Here is a 22,639-nt window from a genome sequence, read left to right as displayed (position 1 = left end):
AACCCAAGTTCATTTACATCTCGTTCATCTCCAAGTTGTGAACTACTTTCTGGTGTTGTCACTTGTTTCCCGCAGGTTGTTGGTTTCCTGTTTTAAGCTTGGCCCGACATGCTAAGACGATATAGCCTTTCTTCTGGCAGTTATAGCACTTGGCCATTTTGAACTGACAAAATTGGGATGAGTGATTACCGTTGCAACGATAACTGGCTGAACTCGGCTCCCTGGTTTTGGTTTGGCGCCTCTTGATTTGGCCATAGCCATGCCTTGTGACTGTAAACAGCCACTGCAGTCTGTGGTGCACAAAACTCATGAACTCATCTCCATTGTGGTAGTAATCTTGCATGCTTTCTCGAATGTAAGATCTGGAGTGCTCATGAGTTTGGACTGAATTCGTTAATCCACTAGACCACAAACAATCTGTCACGTAGTACTCGTCCAAATTTTTCAAGGCAACTATGTCTCATTCTGCTTCTGGTTTCTAGTGCCAAATTTATAGCTTTCTGCAATTTCCAGAGGCTTTGGGTTGAAGTCCTCCAACTTCTTCATAATATCATTGAATGGCACATCTTTTGCCTTTATGGGCGCAAGGAGATTCACGAGTGTGCCGTATACTTCAGGACCGATCTCCGTGTCCAGTATCGCTTTCATGCGTTCGCAAACGGCCTTATTTGTTTCAGTCCCTACCTCTCCTTCACCGCTAATCTCCATTATGTTGTTTACCGTGAAAAATATGTTCGCTCTCTCCATATAGGAGCTGAACGGCTCTCTACTCTTGTCGAAAGTGCGAAGGTTTCCGATGTAGCCCGTGACCGCCGCCATCGTGTTGTTCTCTTTTTTTTTTAAGTCCGGTCAAAAACCCAGATTTCCTGTCTGTTCTGGTGTAGCAAATCACATAAAACTTAGCTGTACAAAGGCTATACAGCTTGAGAAACACAACAAAAAAATAACTCAGTCTACAATCCTATACAATCCCAAGGACACCATCTTGCCAGGTAGACACAACATAGAGATAACAGCTGTGCAAATCGTCAAGTTTGTCAAGCTGTTTTAAACTACAGTCCCCTGCATAAAAGGATCTGTGGCCTTTTGTGTCCAGTTCGCAAACAACTGTGACACAGCTCCGTATTTGCCATTTAAAATGTTAAACAATACTGAATGTTGCAAAACAATCCTGCACTGTATTTAAAGGATGAGTTCACAAACTCTATCCCATCCTCGTCGCCAATTTTGTTATATTGTGGACGGAAGAATAAAAAACATGACTTACACACTGGTTGCCTGGATCACGAGAGAGATTTATTACCCAGCATTCCCTGCTTATATTGAACAGCAACTCATTAACATACACATTAATATATATGAATACATTACAGTAATCTATTCTAAACTAATCAAAAAATCCCAAATGTTAGCAATTTTTAAATGGGGTTAAAACAGAAATTGGACAGTGACATTTTGTATCTCATTCTGGATGTCTCCAGTACATTTTTATCCTTAGAAAGGGATAGGCTAGGGCCCATTTCCTTATCATCAGTTTTGAGGGGAAAAAAACTTCAGACTCTGGAACAAACATCATAGCAAGCTAATTCGTTATCAAATTGCCAACTAGGCAGTATTAGACCTGTACATTTCCTGTCAAATTGTAACTGGTAACACAAGATTCTTTTCTGTACAATTACTTATTACATTTTACTAATTTATGCATGAAAAAGGAACAAACTTCATTTCTTTAACAAGAGCTTTGTATTGCAGTATGTGTATCTGTATAAAACAGCAAAAGTTTGAGAAAGCAACTTTAATAAATTAGTAAGGACTGCTCTCTCCACCCAAACCATGGACTGTTCGGTGACTGCCAATCACCCCCACCCCGGACACTTATTATTTATTTTTTTTAAATTCAAAATCGTTTTTGTCGCCTCAAAGGAGACTAAATGCATTTCGTTGTCTTGGACTGTACTGAAGTTGCCTTTCAGTTTTGCATTTTTTCTTAGAAACTTCATTATTTTTAAAACTACACACTGGTTTTGAAAATGTTTCCACATATGAGAAATAATGCTTCTTACATCATCAAATAACAGGTGATTACTTGGAATCGATTCCTTAAGGTGCTCGTAAATCTCATGTAACTCTTCTTCAAAGGATAGGTTTTTATCCATTGTTTGTATCATTTCCTGGTCAACCTTTAACCAAATTACAAGAAATATAATTGTGTTAATTAACTCATTTTTACTATTCCTTCAGCTTTAAACACAAAAGTCAAGTTATGTTAATAGGGGACAATGCACTGACTTTCAATTTTGTTAAGTTGGAAGGTAAAAATGTTTGTAACAGTTCAAGTGATGCTACAACAGTATGGAAACTTTATTGGCTGAAATTATAAAGTAAAATGGTTGTAAAACTATTTTAATATCGTAAATTTATCTTAACATAACATATGTGCGTGCAATGCCAATGAGCATTCATGCCTCTGAAATAGAAAGTCCTGGATTGATAATAGTGTGTATAGGTGTACTGTGCTATCAAATATACTGTCTTTCATGAAAGATTTTAATCCAAAGAACCTTCTAACTATGACTGGATGTGAAAAAGCAGAGAAACTCTTCCCATGTCCCTGTTAATAGTCATCTCTGCACCAACACACCAAAATTATTTGTTCGTTATCATGTTGCCATTTGTGGGAATTTGGAGTGGGCAAATTGGACAATACATATTTTCTCTACAACAATGACTAAAGTTCAAAAATGGTTAACATTCAGGTATTGTAAACAAATGCAACTATTTATTTACGAAATAAGAAATTATTTTAAGCCATAGACTAGATGCTACTGGAGCAGGAGATCATTAGCAACAGGTTGGACCTTGGTGCTTAATAGGAACAAGAGCAAATCCCCTCAAACAATATGATTTAAGAAATGAAAAAGTAACATAAGTACATTGAGGAAGATGGCGAATTAGAGTCAAGTCAGCAAAGGTGGAAGAAACAAAGGGAGGGAAATAAATATTGGTATTGGAAAGGGAAAAATAATATTGAAACAGCTGTTTCAAGTCTCTCCGTAATTTGAAGGAACAAGATTTAAGAGCTTCAACTATTAATTTGGATCTGGCAGCTTGATTAACTTTGCATTTACTATCATCACAGTAAGGCAGTTCTGCTGGTCAATTCTAGAAAGGAACTCTGTAGGAAACAGCATGTAATTATTGTGCAAATCCAGCAAGCTCTCAAAAATATTAGGGATGCCCAGGACAAATTATTATTTGTGCATACAGTAGAGCAGTGTAAACGCAGCAGCACATCATGGAAGAAAAACACAAAAGCTGGAAGAACTCAGCCAGTATATGTGAAAAGAAAATGGTGTTGATGTTTGAAGTTGAAGACCCTTCATCAGAACTGAGGTCATACTTCTCCTTCCACAGATACTGCTTGATTGATTGAGTTCTTCCAGCATTTTCTGTTTATCCTTCAAATTTCAGCACTGCAATATTGTGCATTTTCCAGCACATTGTGGTAATTTACATCTCACACTAATCTCTTCAATCGATAAAAATTGTGAAATAATTTGGCCATTAATGATGTCATGAATTGTTACCACATTAATATTTGTTCCCAGGAAGATCACGCCATGCTTTGGATAAAACCAACAATATTCTGACTATATTACAATACCTCTTCCTCTTGGAGATCATATACAGCTGGGTATATTTCAAGGGAGACACGGTCAAAATATTGTCTGTCTGAAACTCGAACATCAGCTGTTCGTGCCATCAACTGTCGGGACAATTTGACGCAGACTGTAGCTGGCTGTGCATGTTCTGGCTTCTTTGGTTGAAATCTATGCTTTAGCTCTTTTTCCTCTTCTTCCTCAAGTTCCTAAAAAAACATTATTTATGTACATTTTTGAGATGCAAATCAGTCTTAGAAAATTACAAAACACACAGTTCAGTTTTGTTTAGCGTTTGTTCACTCTAATTTGATTCATGTTATTTATGCATATGTTTTAGTTAAGAAGTGCAAATATTTCCTGGGCAACCAACAAATAGCTGATGAACAAAGTATTAGAAAGCTTGATGCAAGATAATTTATTGGAAATATAAATACAGAATATTAAAACCTTTCTCAGTTTAAACCTTGATTTTGAAAAATTTGAAACAGCACTTTGATGACTGAGAATCCATCTATAAAGATGCCTGATTAAAAAAACTCTGCTTTGCAGTTATTTTGCACATGGTTTGATTTGATTTTGTTGGCAGAGACAATTGAAAATTGTATAAACCACAATAATTATTTGATGCCAACATCTTTAAAAGTGGATAAGGTACAAGGACTGCATAATGAAGAGTTAAATTTAATTTATTGTACTTAGGGTGTGCTGGCGAAAAGGGCTTCTCTCAATGATGATGGTTATTAATTCAGCGGACCAGAACACTTTAATCATTCAATATCAAGGTGAAACACACAAATCTAGGTAAACCCCTCTACATTCCATTCCAACCCACTGTATCTCATCCCTGATATACTACTATTATATCATTGACTACTTCCCGAGAAACATAGCCCAGAAAAACATGCTAGTTGTCTTATTAGAAACATAATTGCAGGAGGCAAAATGCTCATCTTTAATTCACTGCACCACTCAGTGTCCATTACTCCAGTCGTGCAATTGACTCATTTTGACAATAAGTAAAAAATTGACACAAAATGCCATGCAATGTGGCACACAGGATCTTATCACTTCCCTTGCTTATTTCATTTTTCTAAGCACGCCATTTTCAGTTCAACTCCAACCAGCACTGGTTGAATGAAACACTGATGCTTGCAAATGCCCAATTAAACACAAGACGGGCACAAAATGCAGGAGCAACTCAGCAGGCCAGGCAGCATCTCTGGAGAAAAGGAATGGGTGACATTTCAGGTCGAGATCCTTCTTCCAATTAAACATGACTGTTGGTGGTCTCATCAATTTCCAGACAACAAGTATATGTCAAAATGTAATTCCTAACCTGCCACTTACTGTTAATGTACATTGGGATGACCATTACAAACAAATGAAAAAAAAAAAGAACAAACAATTCTTTTGAAACAAGAATCAAGCTACACTGAATCAGAATAGTGGAAAATTATCCCTCTGGCCCCAGATTGGAGACCAATGTTAGCACACGATAACTTAAGTGATAAAAATGCTTCATTGTAATGGTTCATTTATTAAGGTACAGTAATACCACTGTTATGATTTAAAAGTTAATTTCATTATTTGTAATAAATTGGTTCAAGCACAAAAGTGGCCTAAATAAAGATAAAAATGTCTAGTTGAGAAGCAAACACTGCTCAATGGCCATTTATATAAACATGTTTGCCCAAACAATGGAAGAAACTATCCACTGAATCAGATCAGATTTTTTTCAAGCAAACTTAATGAGATTTATTCATTATGGACATGGCATAATTAAATAGTCAAATAAGAAAATCGGTCAACTCTGCAACATGGTGGAAGATTTAACATAAAAACAGAAAACACTCAATAGGTCAGCCGGCAAAGAGAAATAGCAGTAAGGTTTAAATCCAAGGCCCTTCATCAGAAATGGATAGGTGAGAAAACAGGTTAATTTTCAGTTGTAGAGAAGGTGGGAGAGGTATGGGTAGAGCATTGTGAGTATTTCTGATAGGGTAAGAACAAATCATTTTGTTCTGAAAAGTGCACGCATTTTGCGAAATTTGATTGATGCATTTAAAACAATGAAGGAACTAAACTTGCTTTTTTTTTTTAAGCAGGTACCTGTCGGTTAGAAAAGTGACTGGTTCATGAGTGAATAGGAATATACTTCAACCATTCAAAGGTGAGAATAAAGATTTTAGTTGTGGTAGATAAAGGGTAGAATAATGAATGATGTTTCTTGTTGTCCTTGGAGTTTTTTTACCCTTTGTTATATAATGGTCTGTGCTCTGAATGCGATTTACCAGGTGCATTTACACCGTGTATTGGACAAGGGCTTTTTTTCCCCATAATGAAATATGATTTTTTTGCCATCATCTCAACTACACAAATGCCGGTGGAATTGAAGGCATTAAGATTATTTTTTAATGCAGCATCAGTAAATGCAATTGGCTCTACTACAACTTATCAAAAGGATATTTGGACATGTATTTATTCAAAGAAAGTACCAGACAAAATATACATTTGTAATTGCTGATGAAAGTGTTTTATTAATTTTCATTAAGGACAGCTAATAACATTAATTTCCTTCACATTATGTACCTTCAGCATTTTCTCTTGCTCCTGTTTTTTTATTTCACTGCTCCTATCGTATGTAATGGCTTCCAACAGCGGGGGAAGAGAAGTTTCAGGATCATCATCGTACCCCTGATCAACAGTAGAAGTTTGCAACAAGCTAAAAAATAAATTTAAAAAATCACTGCCTTTCAGAGTGATGCAGGAAATTTTGAAAATTATAAGGAAGATGTGTAGTTTGTAATCTGTTTAACCCAAGGCCTTGCATACTGGGGACGCATGATGGCAAAAATGGCCAGCAAAGGGAACACAAGGCTGTTAGTGAGACAATAAATAGATTTATCTTGATATTTAGGTTACACAACATTTAGTTAAAATGAACATCGGAGGTTGTAAACTTAGCCAAGGGCAATTAAAACCAACCAGGGAGTAGTGCCTATTTGTTAGACAAATGGGAGAGTGGTTTTCTAAATAACAGGGAACATATTGTTGAAGATAACTCTTGGGAAAGACAAAGATGATCTGTTGCAAAGACATTGATCAATGATAAATTATTTTTAAAATGTAGAATCCACATGTAACCATTGTGTCGTGAGAATATAAAAAAGCTGTGGGTGCTGTGACTCTCTGAAACACTTTGGGTTCTCTCAGTGTTTCCAAGTACACACTGTTAAGGCCTTGAATAAACTGACTTGTTCGAAAGCTCACCACTGTTCTATGTGATGTTTTATTTTGTGACTCGGGGTATAGGTTAAACACAAAATTCTCTCCTACACTGAGTATTTCTTATTTAATTTTTTTTGTACTTTATTTTTCACCGATAATAACAATGATTTTGAATATTTTGTGGTATTTCTTAGTTTTTATTCTTGTAGCATTGAAACAGGTCATTTGGCCCAACTCGTCCATGATGTTTCATCCAAGCTAGTCCTAGATGGCTATATCCCTCAAAATCTTTCTCATCCATGTACATACATGTACTTTTAGACTCAACTCCATTGTTAATGAAGGCCATCATGTCAAAAGCTTTCTTCACCTCTCTATCTACCTGTGGCGGCAATTTCAGGGAACTCTGTATTTCTAGAACACTCTGGTCTACAACAATCTCCAGGGCCCTACCATTCACTGTGAATTGTCCTGTTTATCTTCCCAAAATGCCACACCGACACTTATCTGAATTAAACCTCATTTGCCCTTCCACTGCTTACATGCCAGGATGATCAAAATTCCACCGTAATTCTTGATATCCATGTTCACCGTCTACAAAACCACCTATTTTGATATCAGCTGCAAAGTTACTAATCATGCCTTGTTGATATGGATGATCAAAGATCCAACACTGTTCCCTCAGGCACATCAATTTTCAGTCCAAACCACAACCTTTTACCACCACCCTCGAATCCAATTCTGCATCTGTTCTGTTCTGTTTTTCAAACTGTATCTCTCCCCGATCTAACATTCCAGAGCATCCAACCAAACGGAACATTATCCCAGGCCTCTAGGTCCTTGCAGCCAACATCTGTGGCCCTGCCCTCATTGGCCCTCTTGGTTATGTCTTTAAAAAAAACTCAAATTCATGAGCCAATCTCCCATCTTTCCAAATGCATATGTATCTTATCCCTCAGAATCCTCTCTTGTAACTTTGCTCCCACAGGTGTTAGGTTCACTAGTCTGTAGTTCCCAAGTTTTTCTTTGCAGCCCTTTTTAAATAGAGGGACAACATTGGCAACCCTCCAGTCTTCCACCACCTTACCTATTGTAGTTAAGGAATTAGTTTGCCTGGTTAGCTGGGGACAGTGTTTTCAAAGATCAAGAAAACCCCATAACTCTGAGTGCACTCTATCTGGATGAAAGGTAACTTCCCCCCCCAGCCACAACACTTTCTGACCAATCCTGAAAGCGATATACTATGACCCCAATATTTAGTTTGACAATGTGATAGATTTGAGCTGAGCAATGCGTAAATGTTTCCACCATACTCCCAATGCGCAAATGTTTCCACCATACTAAAGCAATCCGGTGAGCGGCGCGGCTCTGGCCAGCAGCGGCCTCTGCAGTCTGTCCGCGTTTTATTATTTTTCTGTCTGTGTTTTAATGTAGTTTTTGTTATTTTTTGTTGGGGTGTGTGTGTGTGGGGGGGTGGGGGTGGGGGGGAAACTTTTTAAATCTCTCCCTGCACTGGAGACCCGACCTTTTCTCGTCGGGTTTCCGCTGTCGTTGGGGCCGCAACGAGGAGCGGCCTACAACAGGAAGAAGCCGGGGACTCTGGTGCTACAACTCACCATCGCCGTCGCGGGGCTGGCCGAGTCCGGAGCGGGTGGAGCGGTGGAGGAGCGCTGCTGCTGCTGCTGCTGCTGCTGCGGCTGGACCAGAGAGTCGGAGGCTCCAACGACAGGTCTGTGGACGGCGGCACCGGGAGCCCGCGGCTCCCTGGAGGGGGACCGCTTTTCAGGGCTCTCGCAACGGCGACTTCCCCTGCCCGAGTTGCGGGGTTGAAGAGCTCCTGGAGCGGGGCCTGACACCACTGCCCCGTGCGGCTTGGAATGGCCGTGGGACTCTGCGAGCGCACGCCGGGGGCTCTAACACCAAGACCCGGTGTGCGACCTCGCACCACTCTGCGTGGCTTTAATGGCCGCGGGACAATCGCCATCGCCAGCCGGGGGCTTTGACTTTGACTCTGACATCGGGGGGGGGGGGGGGGGGGGGGGGGGGGGGGGGGAGAGTGCAGTGGAGAAATAAGTTTATTTGGCCTTCCATCACAGCGATGTGATGGATGTTTATGTAAATTATGTTGTGTCTTGGGTCTATGTGTTCGTATGTATGGCTGCAGAAACGGCATTTCGTTTGGACCTCAAGGGGTCCAAATGCCAATAAATGTATCTTATCTTATCTTATCTTACTTTCCAATTATGTCACATATTCTCGATTAATCATTCTTGCTGAATGATGTTCAACACATTAAAATAATCTTGCAGCTCAGAGTAATTCTAAAGCACTCTGCACGTGCTTGCAGTCCATTCGTGAGTGTCCATTTGGCTGACTTAACACATATCGTTTCCAGATTCAAAGCAAAACGGAGACTGATGAATGTGGAAGTCTCACTCTTTCATGCATTTTTGCAGATCAAATCCTGCAACGCCATTAATAATGTTAATTTGTGAAAGCTATTTTGTTTTTAAACGCAAATCTAGTTGGGCAATTATTGAAAAATCTGCAGTAATTACTACAAGCAGCATCTGATCATTTTGCTTTATACAAGTGGAAACGTATTACTTCTCAAACTGCACAACCACTTAACATTATATATCTCCAGACCATTGAACTTGCTAAATGATGGCTGTGTGTGTGTGTGTGTGGTGTGTGTGTGTGTGTGTGTGTGTGTGTGTGTGTGTGTGTGTGTGTGTGTGTGTGTGTGTGTGTGTGTGTGTGTGTGTGTGTGTGTGTGTGTGGGGTGGGGGGGGGGGGGGGGGGGGGGAGAGAGAGATGGATGCAGGGTGATGTATGTCGTGAAGTAAAATGAATTATCTAACCTTGTACTACACAGGATGATTGACTATATTCTTGATGTCCTCGCCCACAATTTTGCAATGAAAGTCTAACCATTTTTCTGATGCAGAATTATTAAGTCAATATTTTGTGCCTCACCACTATCCCATCTAGAATTGAACTCTCAGCTCAGACCTGCATTTGCTTTACTCCCATATAGCAAAATCTGTGTTCCAGTCATGTTAATTAATTGGTTAAATAATCCAAATGTCAACTGCACAATAAAATAATTTATCAATTTAAACTATAAACTTCATAGCTTGTTCAGGGTTTTCATATAGCTCTATTATAAACCGTTTTAGTGAGTTTTGTGATGCTTACATCTGGAGATCATCAGCAAGCGAATAAGGTTTATTTTCTTCATCTTTTGGATCCTTGTACAAATCAAGCAAGGATTTCCATTTAGAAGTCATGGCAGAGGAATACTTAGTTTGCTTTTGTAATAAAATAATTTCCTCAAACAAAATTTGACTTTTGCTTTTCTGAAATGGAGAAAACATAATTAATCATTCAAATTCCAGCAGACCCATTGAAATATTTTTGCCCTGCTTACGTTCAAACATGCAGTCATGATGATTGTCACTATGAGACACCAAGTAAACACAATATCAAGATCACACCCGAGCCCAACTGTAGTAACCATCAAAGTGCTTGTCAAATCCGCAGCATGGAAATACAAACGTACAGTATTTCAGCTTTACACTCCTTATATTTTTCCTATTTCTAACTAAGAGGGATTGTAAATATGATTATTAACATTATCTTTATACTTACTAAGAGCTCCGACTGTTGCCGCTTATTTACGCCAACTTCTTCATTTTGTTGTGCTTGAACGTTCAGATTTCGCACTGCAATAACTGAAGACAAAAGAGAATATTAAATACCTGTAAAGCCATTTATAAATCATGTTTTCTTTTAGTCTGCGAAGTTCTATCAGTCAGATACTAATCAAAATGATAGTCAATTTTCATGCCATTATTTCCCTCTGGATGTTGATTTCTTTAACTTGGACCTTTGAAATTTGTATGTACAAGACTATCCTTATTCTTCTACCCGATATCGACATTTAATTTGCTGAAAAGTTTGGCAATCTGATCTGCAAATTAATGTTGAGTTTTTCAAAATCATTTTATGGTTTAGGATGATGCCCTTGGATTTTTAGCAAACTGCAAGTAAATCTGGACCGAAGACAATGATTTATGACAATGGTTCAATTTAGCTTTCATAAACAGAGTAAAATGCAGAAGCAGAACGTTATTTTCCAACCATGGAGGAAGTGGCAATTGGTATAGCTATTGGAGCATATTCACTCTCCAGCATCATGTGCCTTAAAGCATGTAATTAATAAAATATGCAGGCAGAATAATATCTTACTCTGCATTGGTTTGTCATCTCCAGCTGATTCATCTTCATGAAATAACATCTTAAAACGTCGCGCTAGACGCAGATGTGGAATATTGTCATTGATCTACAAAGAAACATTCCACAATTGCTTGAGAAACAAAAAAATCATCCATCATTCCAAAAGAACAAAACTACAGTTCACATTTTAATATTTGACCAACCTCTTGAAGATCACTTCCTATTGTTCTTATCATTGGTTTTGGTGCTTTCTTGGGTCTGCTCAGGTTGATGAAGTGGTTAAATGTAAATGGAGCTGCAGGACACATTGATTTGCTGCCCATAGGTTTATATTTCCATAAATTTTCCAACTCAGAAATTCTATCATCAGTTTCTCCTGGTTTGCGTAAATCCTTAATATCGGTAGAAACTTGACGTTTTAGAGCTGGAATGTTCAAACTTTAAAAAAGCAAAAAAAAGTTGATACATAACTAACCACTGATAATTAATTCACCTCTTCCACTCCCTCATTATTTCTCAGTTAACATCCATTTTTCTATTCCTCATATGATTCTGTGTTTCTTATTTCTAAACTACCCAAGTTAAGGGCCCACTGACAAAAGTTTTCGTTATTTCCGAGGCATAGAATTCACCCCCAGAATTTAGCCTGAAGTAAAATTTTGTTTAACTATGATGATATATAAAAGGTACAAATGGATTACATAATTTATACATGTTAAACCAAGGTATGGGGGAAAAAAATCACAGCATGACAGTCAGCAACTGTGGAAAGAGAAATAGTAATAGTCAATCTTTTCAGTTTGCAACCCTTCATCAGAACTGGAAAGAGAGGGGTACAAGTTAGTTTTCAGTAGAAGAAAAGGAGGGGGAGGGATGTGTAGAACAAAGGGAATGTCTGTGCTGGTTCAAGTCAAGATGGCATTACAGCACATTCAGTTTCATGATAGTGGGACCTGTCTGGCCAGCCAAACACGAGTGAGATAAGAATAACTAGACAACATGATATAAAAACAGAAAATGAAAAATTATGGAAAATCTAAGCAGGTTAAGCAGTATGTGTGGAGAAACAACCAGTTAACACCAGACCTGAGAACGTGAGAAACAACAGTCTAGGTAGTGGTAAAGGTGGGGAAGGTAACAGGTGGAACAAAGGGTATTTTTCTAATGAAGCCAAGTCATGTGAATGGTGGAATCAGGTTAACATTGGGCAGTGGGCCAATGAGTGGCAAATGGTGTTTAATTCAGATAAGTGTGAGGTGTTTCATTTGGGAAGTCAAACTAAGGCAGGACCTTCACCGTGAATAGAAAGCCCCTGGAGTACACACAGCGTCAAAAGTAGATAGGGTAATGAAGTTGGCTGTTGGCTTATTGACCTTCATCAGTCAGGGAATTAAGTATAGAAATTGGGACAGTTCTTCAAGACATTGGAGCATTGTATTCAATGGTTGTCACCTATATAAGGTGCTGGTCCGACCATATTTGGAGTATTGTGAGCAATTTTGGGCACCATATCTGAGAAAGAATGTGTTGGCTCTGGAAAGGTTTACAAGATTGATCACAGGAATCAGGGTTAACATATGATGAGCGTATGACAGCACTGGGCCTGTACTTGGTGGAATTTAGAAGGATGAGGTTGGACCTCATTGAAACTTAACAAATAGTGAAAGGCTTGGATAGAATGGATGTGGAGGGGATGTTTCCACTAGTGGGAGAGTCTAGGACTAGAGCCTCAGAATTAAAGAATGTTCCTTTAGGAAGGAGATTAGGAGGAATTTTGTTAGTCAGAGGGTGGTGAATCTGTGGAATTCTTTGCCACAGAAGGCTGTGGAGACCGTCAATGGATATTTTTAAGGCAGAGATAGATTCTTGATGAGTACTGATGTCAGGGGTTAGGGGGGTAGGCAGGAGAATGGGGTTAGGAGGGAGAGATAGATCAGCCGCTATTGAATGGCAGAGTTGACTTGATGGTCCGAATGGCTTAATTCTGCTCCTATCACATAGGACCTTATGTGACAGGGTAATCTTAGAGGTTTATAACATTATGAGTGAAATAGATGAGGTGAATAGAGGTATTTCCCCCCCAGGGATGGGGAATTACAAACCAGGAGGCAGAGGTTTAAGATGAGAGGGAAAAGATAGAAATCTGAAGGGCAATTTTTTCCTACAGAGGGTGGTGAGTATATAGTACTGCTGCCAGAGAAAGTAATCGAGGCAGGTACAATAACAACATTTAAAAGACATTGGACATGTAGAGGATAGGAACGTTTTGGAGGGATATGGGCCAAACATAGGCAAATGGGTCTAGATTAGGGGAGGTATTTAGTCAAGAATGGACGGGCTGGATCAAAGGGCCGGTTTCCGTATTATATGACTGAATGCCGTTAGGGCGAAGTAATTGGTTGCTAATATGGTCCAGGCATAATGGGACTTTTCCCACAGGTCAGATTACACACAGAGGAAAAGAAAAAAAGAGCAGGGGAAAATGGTTCATATAGATTAGAAGAAAGAATATACAATCAGAGACTTCATTATTAAACCCAAGATGCTGCAAGATGCCCAGATAGAAGAAGGCACATTATAAAGTTATAGTTGTAAAGCACAAAAACAGGTCCTTTGACTCTCGAGGGCCATGCTGACCTTTTTGCCCTCTACACGAACTGCATTTGCCCATAAGGTTCTTATCCTTCCATGCCTTGCCTATTCAAGTGCTGGTTCAAATGTCTCATAAATGAACTGATTCTATCTGATTCCACTGCTTACTCTGAAGGTGAGTGCCTGATATTTACTACTCAGTATAAAAATATCAGCTCAAATTCCCTTCAACACATGCCTCTCAGTGCCAGAGTCCTTGGGTAATGCCTGTGTGGAGTTTGCATGGTATCCCTGTGACCGCGTGGGTTTCCTCCGGGTGCTCTGGTTTCATCCCACAGATGTGTAGGTTTGTATATTAATTGCCCCAAGTGTGTAGGAAGTGGTTGAGTAAGTGGGATAAAATAGAATATGAATGGGCAATTGATGGTCGGCATGTTTTCAGGGGACCGAAGAGCCTGCTTCCATGCTGAACTTCGAAATTAAACTACTTTCTCTGTTCTTAAACCTATGCCTCTTTTGTCTTCGATGTCCCTTCCATGGGAACTAGGTTTAAACTATCTATCCCATTATGCCTCTTAATTTTAGATATCTTTATCAAGTCACTCTTAGCATTCTTTGCTCCTATCCATTATTATTATTAAACTTTATTTCGGACTCAAGGTCCAGACAAGGGACAACATTAGATAAAATTAATTGCATATAAAAACACCATAAAATACATATAAAACCTTAGAATATTACTTATAAAAGCATAAATTATATACAAAAAACACAATACATGATTTAAAATCCAGAATAAAAAATAAAGATCAGTGTCCAACAATTATACCAGTGTCTCCATAACTTGGATTTGTAGCATGTAGTGCTAAACCTTATGTTTGACAAGGCCACGATAATTACATTTTTAGTCATTTATCCTGCAAATGACTTTATACATATGATTTCTTAGGATAGCTTCTAAAGTGCCGACTCCTGCAGCCACAAACATGTTACTAGCACTACACCATCTGGGTTTCCTTAGCAGTGTTCTCATGGCATAATTATAGGCCACCTTTAGTCTCTGCAAACTTGTCTTTATGCAGTTTGACCACAGTATAGAGTGGTGTGCAATATGCTCTAAACAGAGACATCTTCACCACATCTGTACAGGCACTAAACTTACGCAAGAGAATATTCGCCTATACATACAGCATACGTCTTTGCCTATAAATATCCTCATAATGTCCTTGGTTCAGTAATAAAATGCCCAAGATATTTTACCTTATTATAGACATTAAGATTATTGTCAGACAATTTAAAATTAGGAAATTTTAGACATTTATCCTCTTTGGTTTTACAGATCATAACAGCACTCTTAGAAGCATTCTCTCCCAATATCTAAATCCTTCAATCCAGACAATCCGCTGGTGAATCTCTTTTAAACTCTCACCTGTCCAACCATATCCTTTCTGTAGCATAGTGACCCAAATGGCACGGAATGCTTGAAGTAATGTCTAACCATTTTTTTGTAAAATTGCAACATAACAACGCATCTTCTTAGTAGAAACAAAGAACTACTGATGCTAACTAATAAACAAAAGGACACAACTTCTTTACACTGCGGCCTAATTTATGAAGCAAGCATGTTATATGCTTCCTTCAGCATCCTACCTACCTGTGTTGCCACTTTCAGGGAATTACGGAGTTAGACCTCATCAACTTTTCTTTGTCCACTACCATTAGGTACATATATCCAATCCCTATTGGATATTCCAAAATGCATCGCCTCACATGTCAGGATTAAATTCCTTCTGTCAACATTATCTGATCTCAATCCTGCTGTTATCTTACATTCCTCAGTATCCATGTCACCGCCAATTTTTATGTCATCCATAAATTTACTAACAATTCCTACCAGGTTCACATCTGCGATGCTAATACGTCAAAAGCAATGGCACCAATCCCCGCAGAACATTCCCTAATGAACTTCAAATGCACAAAAGCATTTCATTCAATGCAATTTGTTATTTAACAAATATATTATTCACCACTACAAAGAAAAAGAAATGCATTTTGAGATGCGTTTCAAACACAGGTCTGTGAAAATCAGCAATATTTAAGTCCTTTTAATCAAGCCAATAATAAGGAGCCTGTGAAATAAGCTGAAATGTTTTTTTTTTTTGTTTTTTTAATTTTTTTTTTAAAAAGCTCTTCAGCATATGTGTTCTGTCATCTGCCCACGATGGTTATTGGATAAATGAATTACAGGTTTCAGCTTGTATACATCAGTTGAGTAAAACACATATGGTCTGCTTTTGATTTATTGTGGGATGATTTAGTAAATAAGTAGTAAAAAAAGCAAACTCAATGCTAGCATTTATTTCAAGAGGGCTTGTGTACAAAAACAGGGATGTAATGCTGAGGCTCTATAAGGCGCTGTTAATGCCGCATTTGGAATATTGCGAGCAATTTTGCGTACCATATCTGAGGAAAGATGTGCTGGGTCTGGAGAGGGTCCTGCGGAAGTTTCCAAGAATGATCCCAAGAATTTGTTGGTTAACCTATGATGAGTGTTTGTCCGAAAATGAGAGGGTATCTCATTGAAACATACAGAATAGTGAAAGGTTTGGATACAGTGGATGTGGAGAGGATGCTTCCACTAGTGGCAGAGTCAAGGATGAGAGGTCAAAGAATTAAAGGACATTTTTTTTGGGAAGGAGATGAGGTTTCTTTAATCAGAGGATGGTGAATCTATGGAATTCTTTGCCACAGAAGGCTGTGGAGGCCAAGTCAGTGGATATTTTTAAGGCAGAGATAGATAGATTCTTGATTAGTACAGGTGTGAGAGGTTATGGGGATAAGGCAAGAGAATGGGGTTCAGAGTGATAGATCAGCCATAATTGAATGGTAGAGTAGATTTGATGGGTCGAATGGCCTAATTCTACTCCAATCACTTATGACCTTATGAAAATTAACTACATTTCCAAATTCCGTTCTTATCATCCACAACAAGCAGAATTGGTTGTGAAAGTTAAATGTTTTATTGTAACTATTTTGATATGAATTTTCACATAATGAAATGTTGTTTGGGAACCTAAACATTTCAATAACTGAAGGAGACGTGGAGTCATCAAGAAATTAATTTTGAAATTTAGAGGAAATAGCTTCATTTAAAGCATGGGTGAGAATGTGGAGGTTGTTACCAAGGAATGGTTATTGCAAATATTATGTTTGTATTAAGAGAGGAGACTGGACAAGGAGGAAAGTGAAATGAATATGGGATTACACTGTGTAGAAAGGAACTGAAGAGACTGCAGAACCATAGAAACACAGAAAATAGGTTCAGGAGTAGGCCATTCGGCCCTTTCGAGCCTGCACCGCCATTCAATATGATCATGGTATATACTGACAATAGACAAAAAGACAAACTCAGCGGGTCAGGCAGCCTCTATGGACAAAAAGGATGGGTGATGTTTCAGGTTGGGACCTCCTTCAGACACACTGATAGGTTTAGAGAGGGAAGTGATTGAGTACAGCACAAACCTCAGCATGGGACTGATTAGGCTGAATAGTTTGTTTCTATGTTGTATTTGCCTTTCAATTTAATACAAACCTATTGATTATGCACTTATTTTGTATCAATCCATGTTGTCAAAGTTTCCATAGACAGTTTCATGAAATGAAAACTGAGAAGCAAGAAGTGATATTGTAAAACTTACAATTTCATGCAGTCAAGAGTAAGCTGGGCCTTCAGTCTACTCAGGTTTGCCTCATCCGTGAAAACAGAGCGCTGTCTCACTCTGTCCACCATACAAAGATAGTGAAGGAATAGCTGTTCACACACTGTGATGATGTACGCAGTCATTCGTCGGCTGAGCTCTTTGTTCTCCATTTTTGTCAAAGTTCTGTCATGAGAATAGAGTTTAAACTCCTCCCAGAGCAACTTAACATCTGCTATAATGATTCCTCCCTAAAAATAGCAATTCCAGCTCAAAATTAGTATACACCAAAATTAACAATTTTTCCAAAATAATACCGTGCACAATTCAAATGGTTTTATTTTACGTTGTATTAAAAGTAGTTCCTTTCCAAAAGAGCAGTGGGTAATTTTAGGTGCGATGTGCTGACAGGTCCAACATTTTCTCCTTGGTCAATCATTTATTTATTTACAGATCTCAGTCACATAATCAGCTTTGTATTTTCTGCAGTGGCAGATTTTCAAACAAAATATTAATTTTCTTCTCCGAAACATAAACAATGTTACGAGGAATTCATTTTGGATTACATTAAATTTGGATTCAGCCTTGAGGCTCTCAAGTGGTCCATAGGCCTGCCAACACACACATTCTTGGAACTACCTCAAGCAACAATGGTATTGTTTTGATCAGGTCAGAGAAGTGAGGAACTAAAGTTAGAAAACCAAAACACACTGATAAAATCTTACATAATATCAAACATTAAGGTTTGCTGATAGGAGGCTGAGGGTACTGATGGAACATTGCGTTCCATTTGGAAGTCTATGACCAGTGCTATACCACAGAGATCAGTGCTGGGATTTTTATTGTTTGTGATATATGTTGGATAGGAACACACGAGGAATGTTTACTCAGTTTGCAGATGAGCTCATGAAAGTGGCAACACAGACTGATGTGCAGGATGTATAGATGGGCAAGAGGTTGGCATATGCACGGTGGGCTGAAGGATCCATTCCTATGCTGTGTGATTGCATGAAAATGTAAAATACTGAAAATCTGAAACGCAAACATTGTGGATGGGAAACATACAACGTGTTCATCATCACACATAAGGACATTAGACATCACATGTCAGGCTCTCAACCTACTTCAGGGTTCTAAGGAAAGTAGTAGCCAAAAACATTAGGTGTTGTTGATTATCGGTCCTTTTCACAAATTAAATAAAACATCTCTTTAAAATAATTTACCTACCAGTTCTTGTTGGGCTGCTATAGAGACGGTTTTAACTTCCAATCTGGCAGCAATTCTTCTCTGAATCAATTGACAAAGGTCTGAGATGGTTGTTGGGGCTAACTTCACGTTGTGATCAATAGGGGTTATTGGACGCTCCAGCTGCAGCTCTTACAAACATAATTAATAATACATTCAGCCCAATTACCAAATCACTTTATGTATGTTCTAGATATATCCTACATTTCCATTTCAGATACTTGTATTATATAGCATTATTATATCGAAGGTACTATGAAACAATAACATATTATACTGCAGGTAGTCACTAAATGCTGGAGTAACTCAGCGGGACAGGCAGCATCTCTGGAGAGAAGGATTGAATGACATTTTGGGTTGGGACCCTCCTTCAGACTGATGTCAGAGGAGTGGGGAGGAGAGATAGAATGTGGTCGGAGACAGTAAGACTGGTGGGAGAACTGGAAAGGGGGAGGGGGATGGAGAAAGAGGGAAAGCAAGGGCTATTTTAAGTTAAAGAAGACAATGTTCATACTGCTGGGGTGTAACCTGCCCAAGCAAAATACAAGGTCCTGTTCCTCTAATTTGTGCTGGCCCTCACTCTGACAATGGAGGAGGCCCAGGACAGACAGGTCAGATTGGGTTTGGGAGGGGGACTGAAAGTGCTGAGCAATCACATAGGTTAAGGCGGACTGAGCGGAGGTGATCAGCGAAATGATCGTCAAGCCATATTATACGATAATATATTATACTGCCTTGGCTAAACTGTGTTTTACTCAAGTGAAGAACTCTGCATACAAACATAGGACCCAATTTACATATAAGAATGCAAATTACATTTTGACACCCCTTTACACTCGTTCTTTTCTAATATCTTCAAAAACTTGATTCACAGTGGTTCCAGATACTCCTTCCAATAAATTATTTGCTTTGAACAAGGAAAAACATCATGGCGTTCTGAGATGAATGCAAACCCTCAGTATACTTGGGTTGCAGTTCTTTTTTTTTTTAAATATTGCTAACGATGTTAGTCATTGATTGGACATTTTCCTAGACATTTCATCATTCAATCTCATGTCTCCAACTGCTGAATTGCTGACATGTTTACAATATTACAGTGGCCACAGTACACAAGATTTTCATTGGCCACATAATGCTTTGGGGTAGCGCTAAATCAGGAAAGGTAGGGAATAAATTAAAGTTGTTCATTTCCTGTCTCCTTCCTTCCTGCTGGATGAGGTTTTACTTCATATACGTCCAAAATATACTTCAAACACAATCACACACACATTACTTTAAAATAATTTTGATGCAATTGAATTATGAATTAACCAAAAAAAAACCATTAACGACTGTGCACAGTACATTTTTTGGAGGTACCTGAAATGTTCACAGCTTTGGTTTTGGGTGTGAATAAACTGATGGGATCAAGGAGATCTTTGTATCGCTGGTGCAGTTCTTTAGCTACTACAGCACTTCTCATCGTAGAACATAAACAATTTCTATTTGGTAGTCCGCTGCTTTTATTTTCCATAACTGGTACGTTAAAACCTTTAGTCATCATGGTAGGAAATCACTGCAGAGAGGAAACATAACCAAAAAGTGCATTTTGCATATATGCACAAATTCCACAAATAAGCAATTTAAAAAATATTATACTTTACAAGTAAATAATGGCTCAAATTACTTTGCACCAAGAAATAACCAAAGCATCAAGGTGCACTAAGGCAGCTCACAAATGCAGAGACCCAGGTTCGCTCCTGACCTCAGGTGCTGTCTGTGTGAAGTTTGTATGTTCTCCCTGCAATTGCTTGGGTTTCCTTTGGGTGTTGCAGTTTCCTCCCACATCCCAAAAAACATGCAGGTTTGTAGATAAATTTGTCTGTCAAATTGGCCCTGAGTGTGTAGGGAGTGGATGCAAAAGTAAGATAACATAAAACTAGCGTGAGCAGATGATCAATGCTCAGGGTGGAATCAGTGGGCCGCAGAGTTTGTTTTCATCCTCTATCTTTCAATCAATTAACCTGTTAGATGCCAAATTATGATTCTTACCTCTCCTCCCAATGGTCCAGATGGAAGGGGTAAGGGGGTAGGAGAGTGGAAGGAAAAGGGCAGGATAGTGTGAGAAATGGGTGTACATCAGGGTGGACGGGACATAGGAAAGAGATGGCAGAGATGAAAGGTGTTGTGTTCAGTTTTGGTTACCCTGTTATGGTTAAAATATTTTTAAATTGGAAAGGGTACACAGAAAATTTGAGGATGTTGCCAGAACTCGAGGGCCTGAGCTTTAGGGAGAGGTTGAGCAGGCTAAAACCTTATTCCGTGGAGTGCAGGAGGATGAGGAGGTAATCTTATAGTGGTGTCCAAGACAATGAGAGAATTAGATAGAGTAAATGCAGTCTTTTACCCAGAATAGAGAAATCAAGAACCAGAGGAAAGATACAATAGGAACCTGTGGGTGACTTTTTTTTCCACAAAGGGCAGTAGATACATGGAATGGGCTACCAGCGGAGGTAGTTGAGGCAGATATCATCGCAACATTTATGAAACATTTGGACAGGTACATGACAAGGAAAGATTTGGAGGGATATGGGCCGAATGGAGGCAGGTGGACACAAAGTGCTGGAGCAATTCAGCGGGTCAAGCAGTATCTCTGGAGAAAAAGGATAGGTGAGGTTTCGTGTTGGGGCCCTTCTTTGGGCAGGTGGGATTAGTGTAGAAGGGACAAGCTGTTTGGCTGGGCAATTTTGGGCCAAATGCTCGGTTTCCACACTGTACACCACATGACGCCATTACAGAAGAAGACAGCTGTGCGTGTCTTTGATTCATTTAAACAGTCATTCCTAGTGAGGCAGGGATTGATATGTACTTTCTCCAACCTGGTCTATTGCATTTGATGCTTATGTTGAGGCCTCCTCTGCATTGGTGAGACCAAGCATAGACCAAGCGATCGTACACATGCACTGTCTGCAACAGCATTACTGAACTTCCAGTTACATGTTATTTCAGCTCCACTTCCCATTCCAATCAGTCTGGCCTGCCATTTTCCACTGTCACAGTGAGAACAAAAGCTAACTACAAGAGCAACACCTCGTATTCACTTGGGTATCTAAAGCAAATTAGTAATATCACTAAACTTTCCGATTTCAGGTAACCCACCCCATGTTCTTTTCCCACTCTCACAAGCTCACCCAGATTCTCTCTCATGTTGTTCAACTTTTCTATTCCTCTCACCTTGTTAACAAGACTCCTTACCATCCCCACCTGGCACATCACCCATACACCTTAGTTCACTCATTATCTTTTCAAGAGAGAGTTAGATATAGGTCTTAGGGCTAACAGAATCAAGGGATATGGGGGAAAAGCAGGAACCAGGTACTGATCTTGGATGATCATATTGAATGGCTCGAAGGGCCAAATAGCCTACTCCTACACCTATTTTCTATGTTTCTATACATCCTGCATCCAGTTCTGCCTATCACCTACCAGCATTGATCTCACCCCACCCTCTCACTTCTATATCCTGGCTATTTTCCCAGGACACTTTCAATCCTGATACAAGGTTTCCACCCAAAAGGTCGAGCATGCCCTTGCCTCCCACAGGTGGTGTTCCAAGCTGAGTTCTTCCAGCAGCTTGTGTTTAGCTCCACATTCCAGCAACTGCAGTCTATTGTGTCTTTCTCAATTGAGGCTTCAGTGATGTGAATAATATACACAGGCTTCATTATCAACATTGACAAGTAATGAGTAAAAACGCCACACAACGTTGCTGATTAATTCCCCACCTGAGCAATAAAACGAGAAACATTAGCTCCGATTTCAAAACAAACCTTCCAATTCCGACACGGCGGGGTAGAGAAGGTTGCTGTCCCTTCACCAGATTCACACAGGTTGCAGCGAGTTGAGTAGCAACATCCCCTCCTCGTCCACATCTCCCCCGCCGCACTTCTTCCACCTACTCACATCGCTCTCCGGGCACATCCTCCTCCGCAC

The 22,639-nt window shown here is 39.2% G+C and overlaps 1 protein-coding gene across 1 annotated transcript in view; it reads right to left on the bottom strand.

Moving 5' to 3' along the window:
• The window catches only part of ccdc87 (coiled-coil domain containing 87), a 47,841-nt gene extending 25,202 nt beyond the window's left edge, over positions 1-22,639 (bottom strand). The window contains exons 1-11 of the mRNA XM_055652959.1: positions 22,477-22,639; positions 20,027-20,222; positions 18,650-18,798; positions 17,423-17,673; positions 11,336-11,570; positions 11,145-11,238; positions 10,545-10,627; positions 10,092-10,252; positions 6,252-6,384; positions 3,665-3,868; positions 2,064-2,180 (exon numbers count right to left, since the gene is read on the bottom strand). Coding sequence (XP_055508934.1) covers positions 2,064-2,180; positions 3,665-3,868; positions 6,252-6,384; positions 10,092-10,252; positions 10,545-10,627; positions 11,145-11,238; positions 11,336-11,570; positions 17,423-17,673; positions 18,650-18,798; positions 20,027-20,210 — 1,611 coding nt within the window. The 5' untranslated portion in view covers positions 20,211-20,222; positions 22,477-22,639. The remainder of the gene's footprint in view (positions 1-2,063; positions 2,181-3,664; positions 3,869-6,251; positions 6,385-10,091; positions 10,253-10,544; positions 10,628-11,144; positions 11,239-11,335; positions 11,571-17,422; positions 17,674-18,649; positions 18,799-20,026; positions 20,223-22,476) is intronic.

This window comes from Leucoraja erinacea, chromosome 22 (genome assembly GCF_028641065.1).
Source record: "Leucoraja erinacea ecotype New England chromosome 22, Leri_hhj_1, whole genome shotgun sequence".
Classification (NCBI taxonomy): Eukaryota; Metazoa; Chordata; class Chondrichthyes; order Rajiformes; family Rajidae; genus Leucoraja; species Leucoraja erinaceus.
Note: the sequence above shows the minus strand (reverse complement) of the source record. Positions and strands in the feature narration are given on the sequence as shown.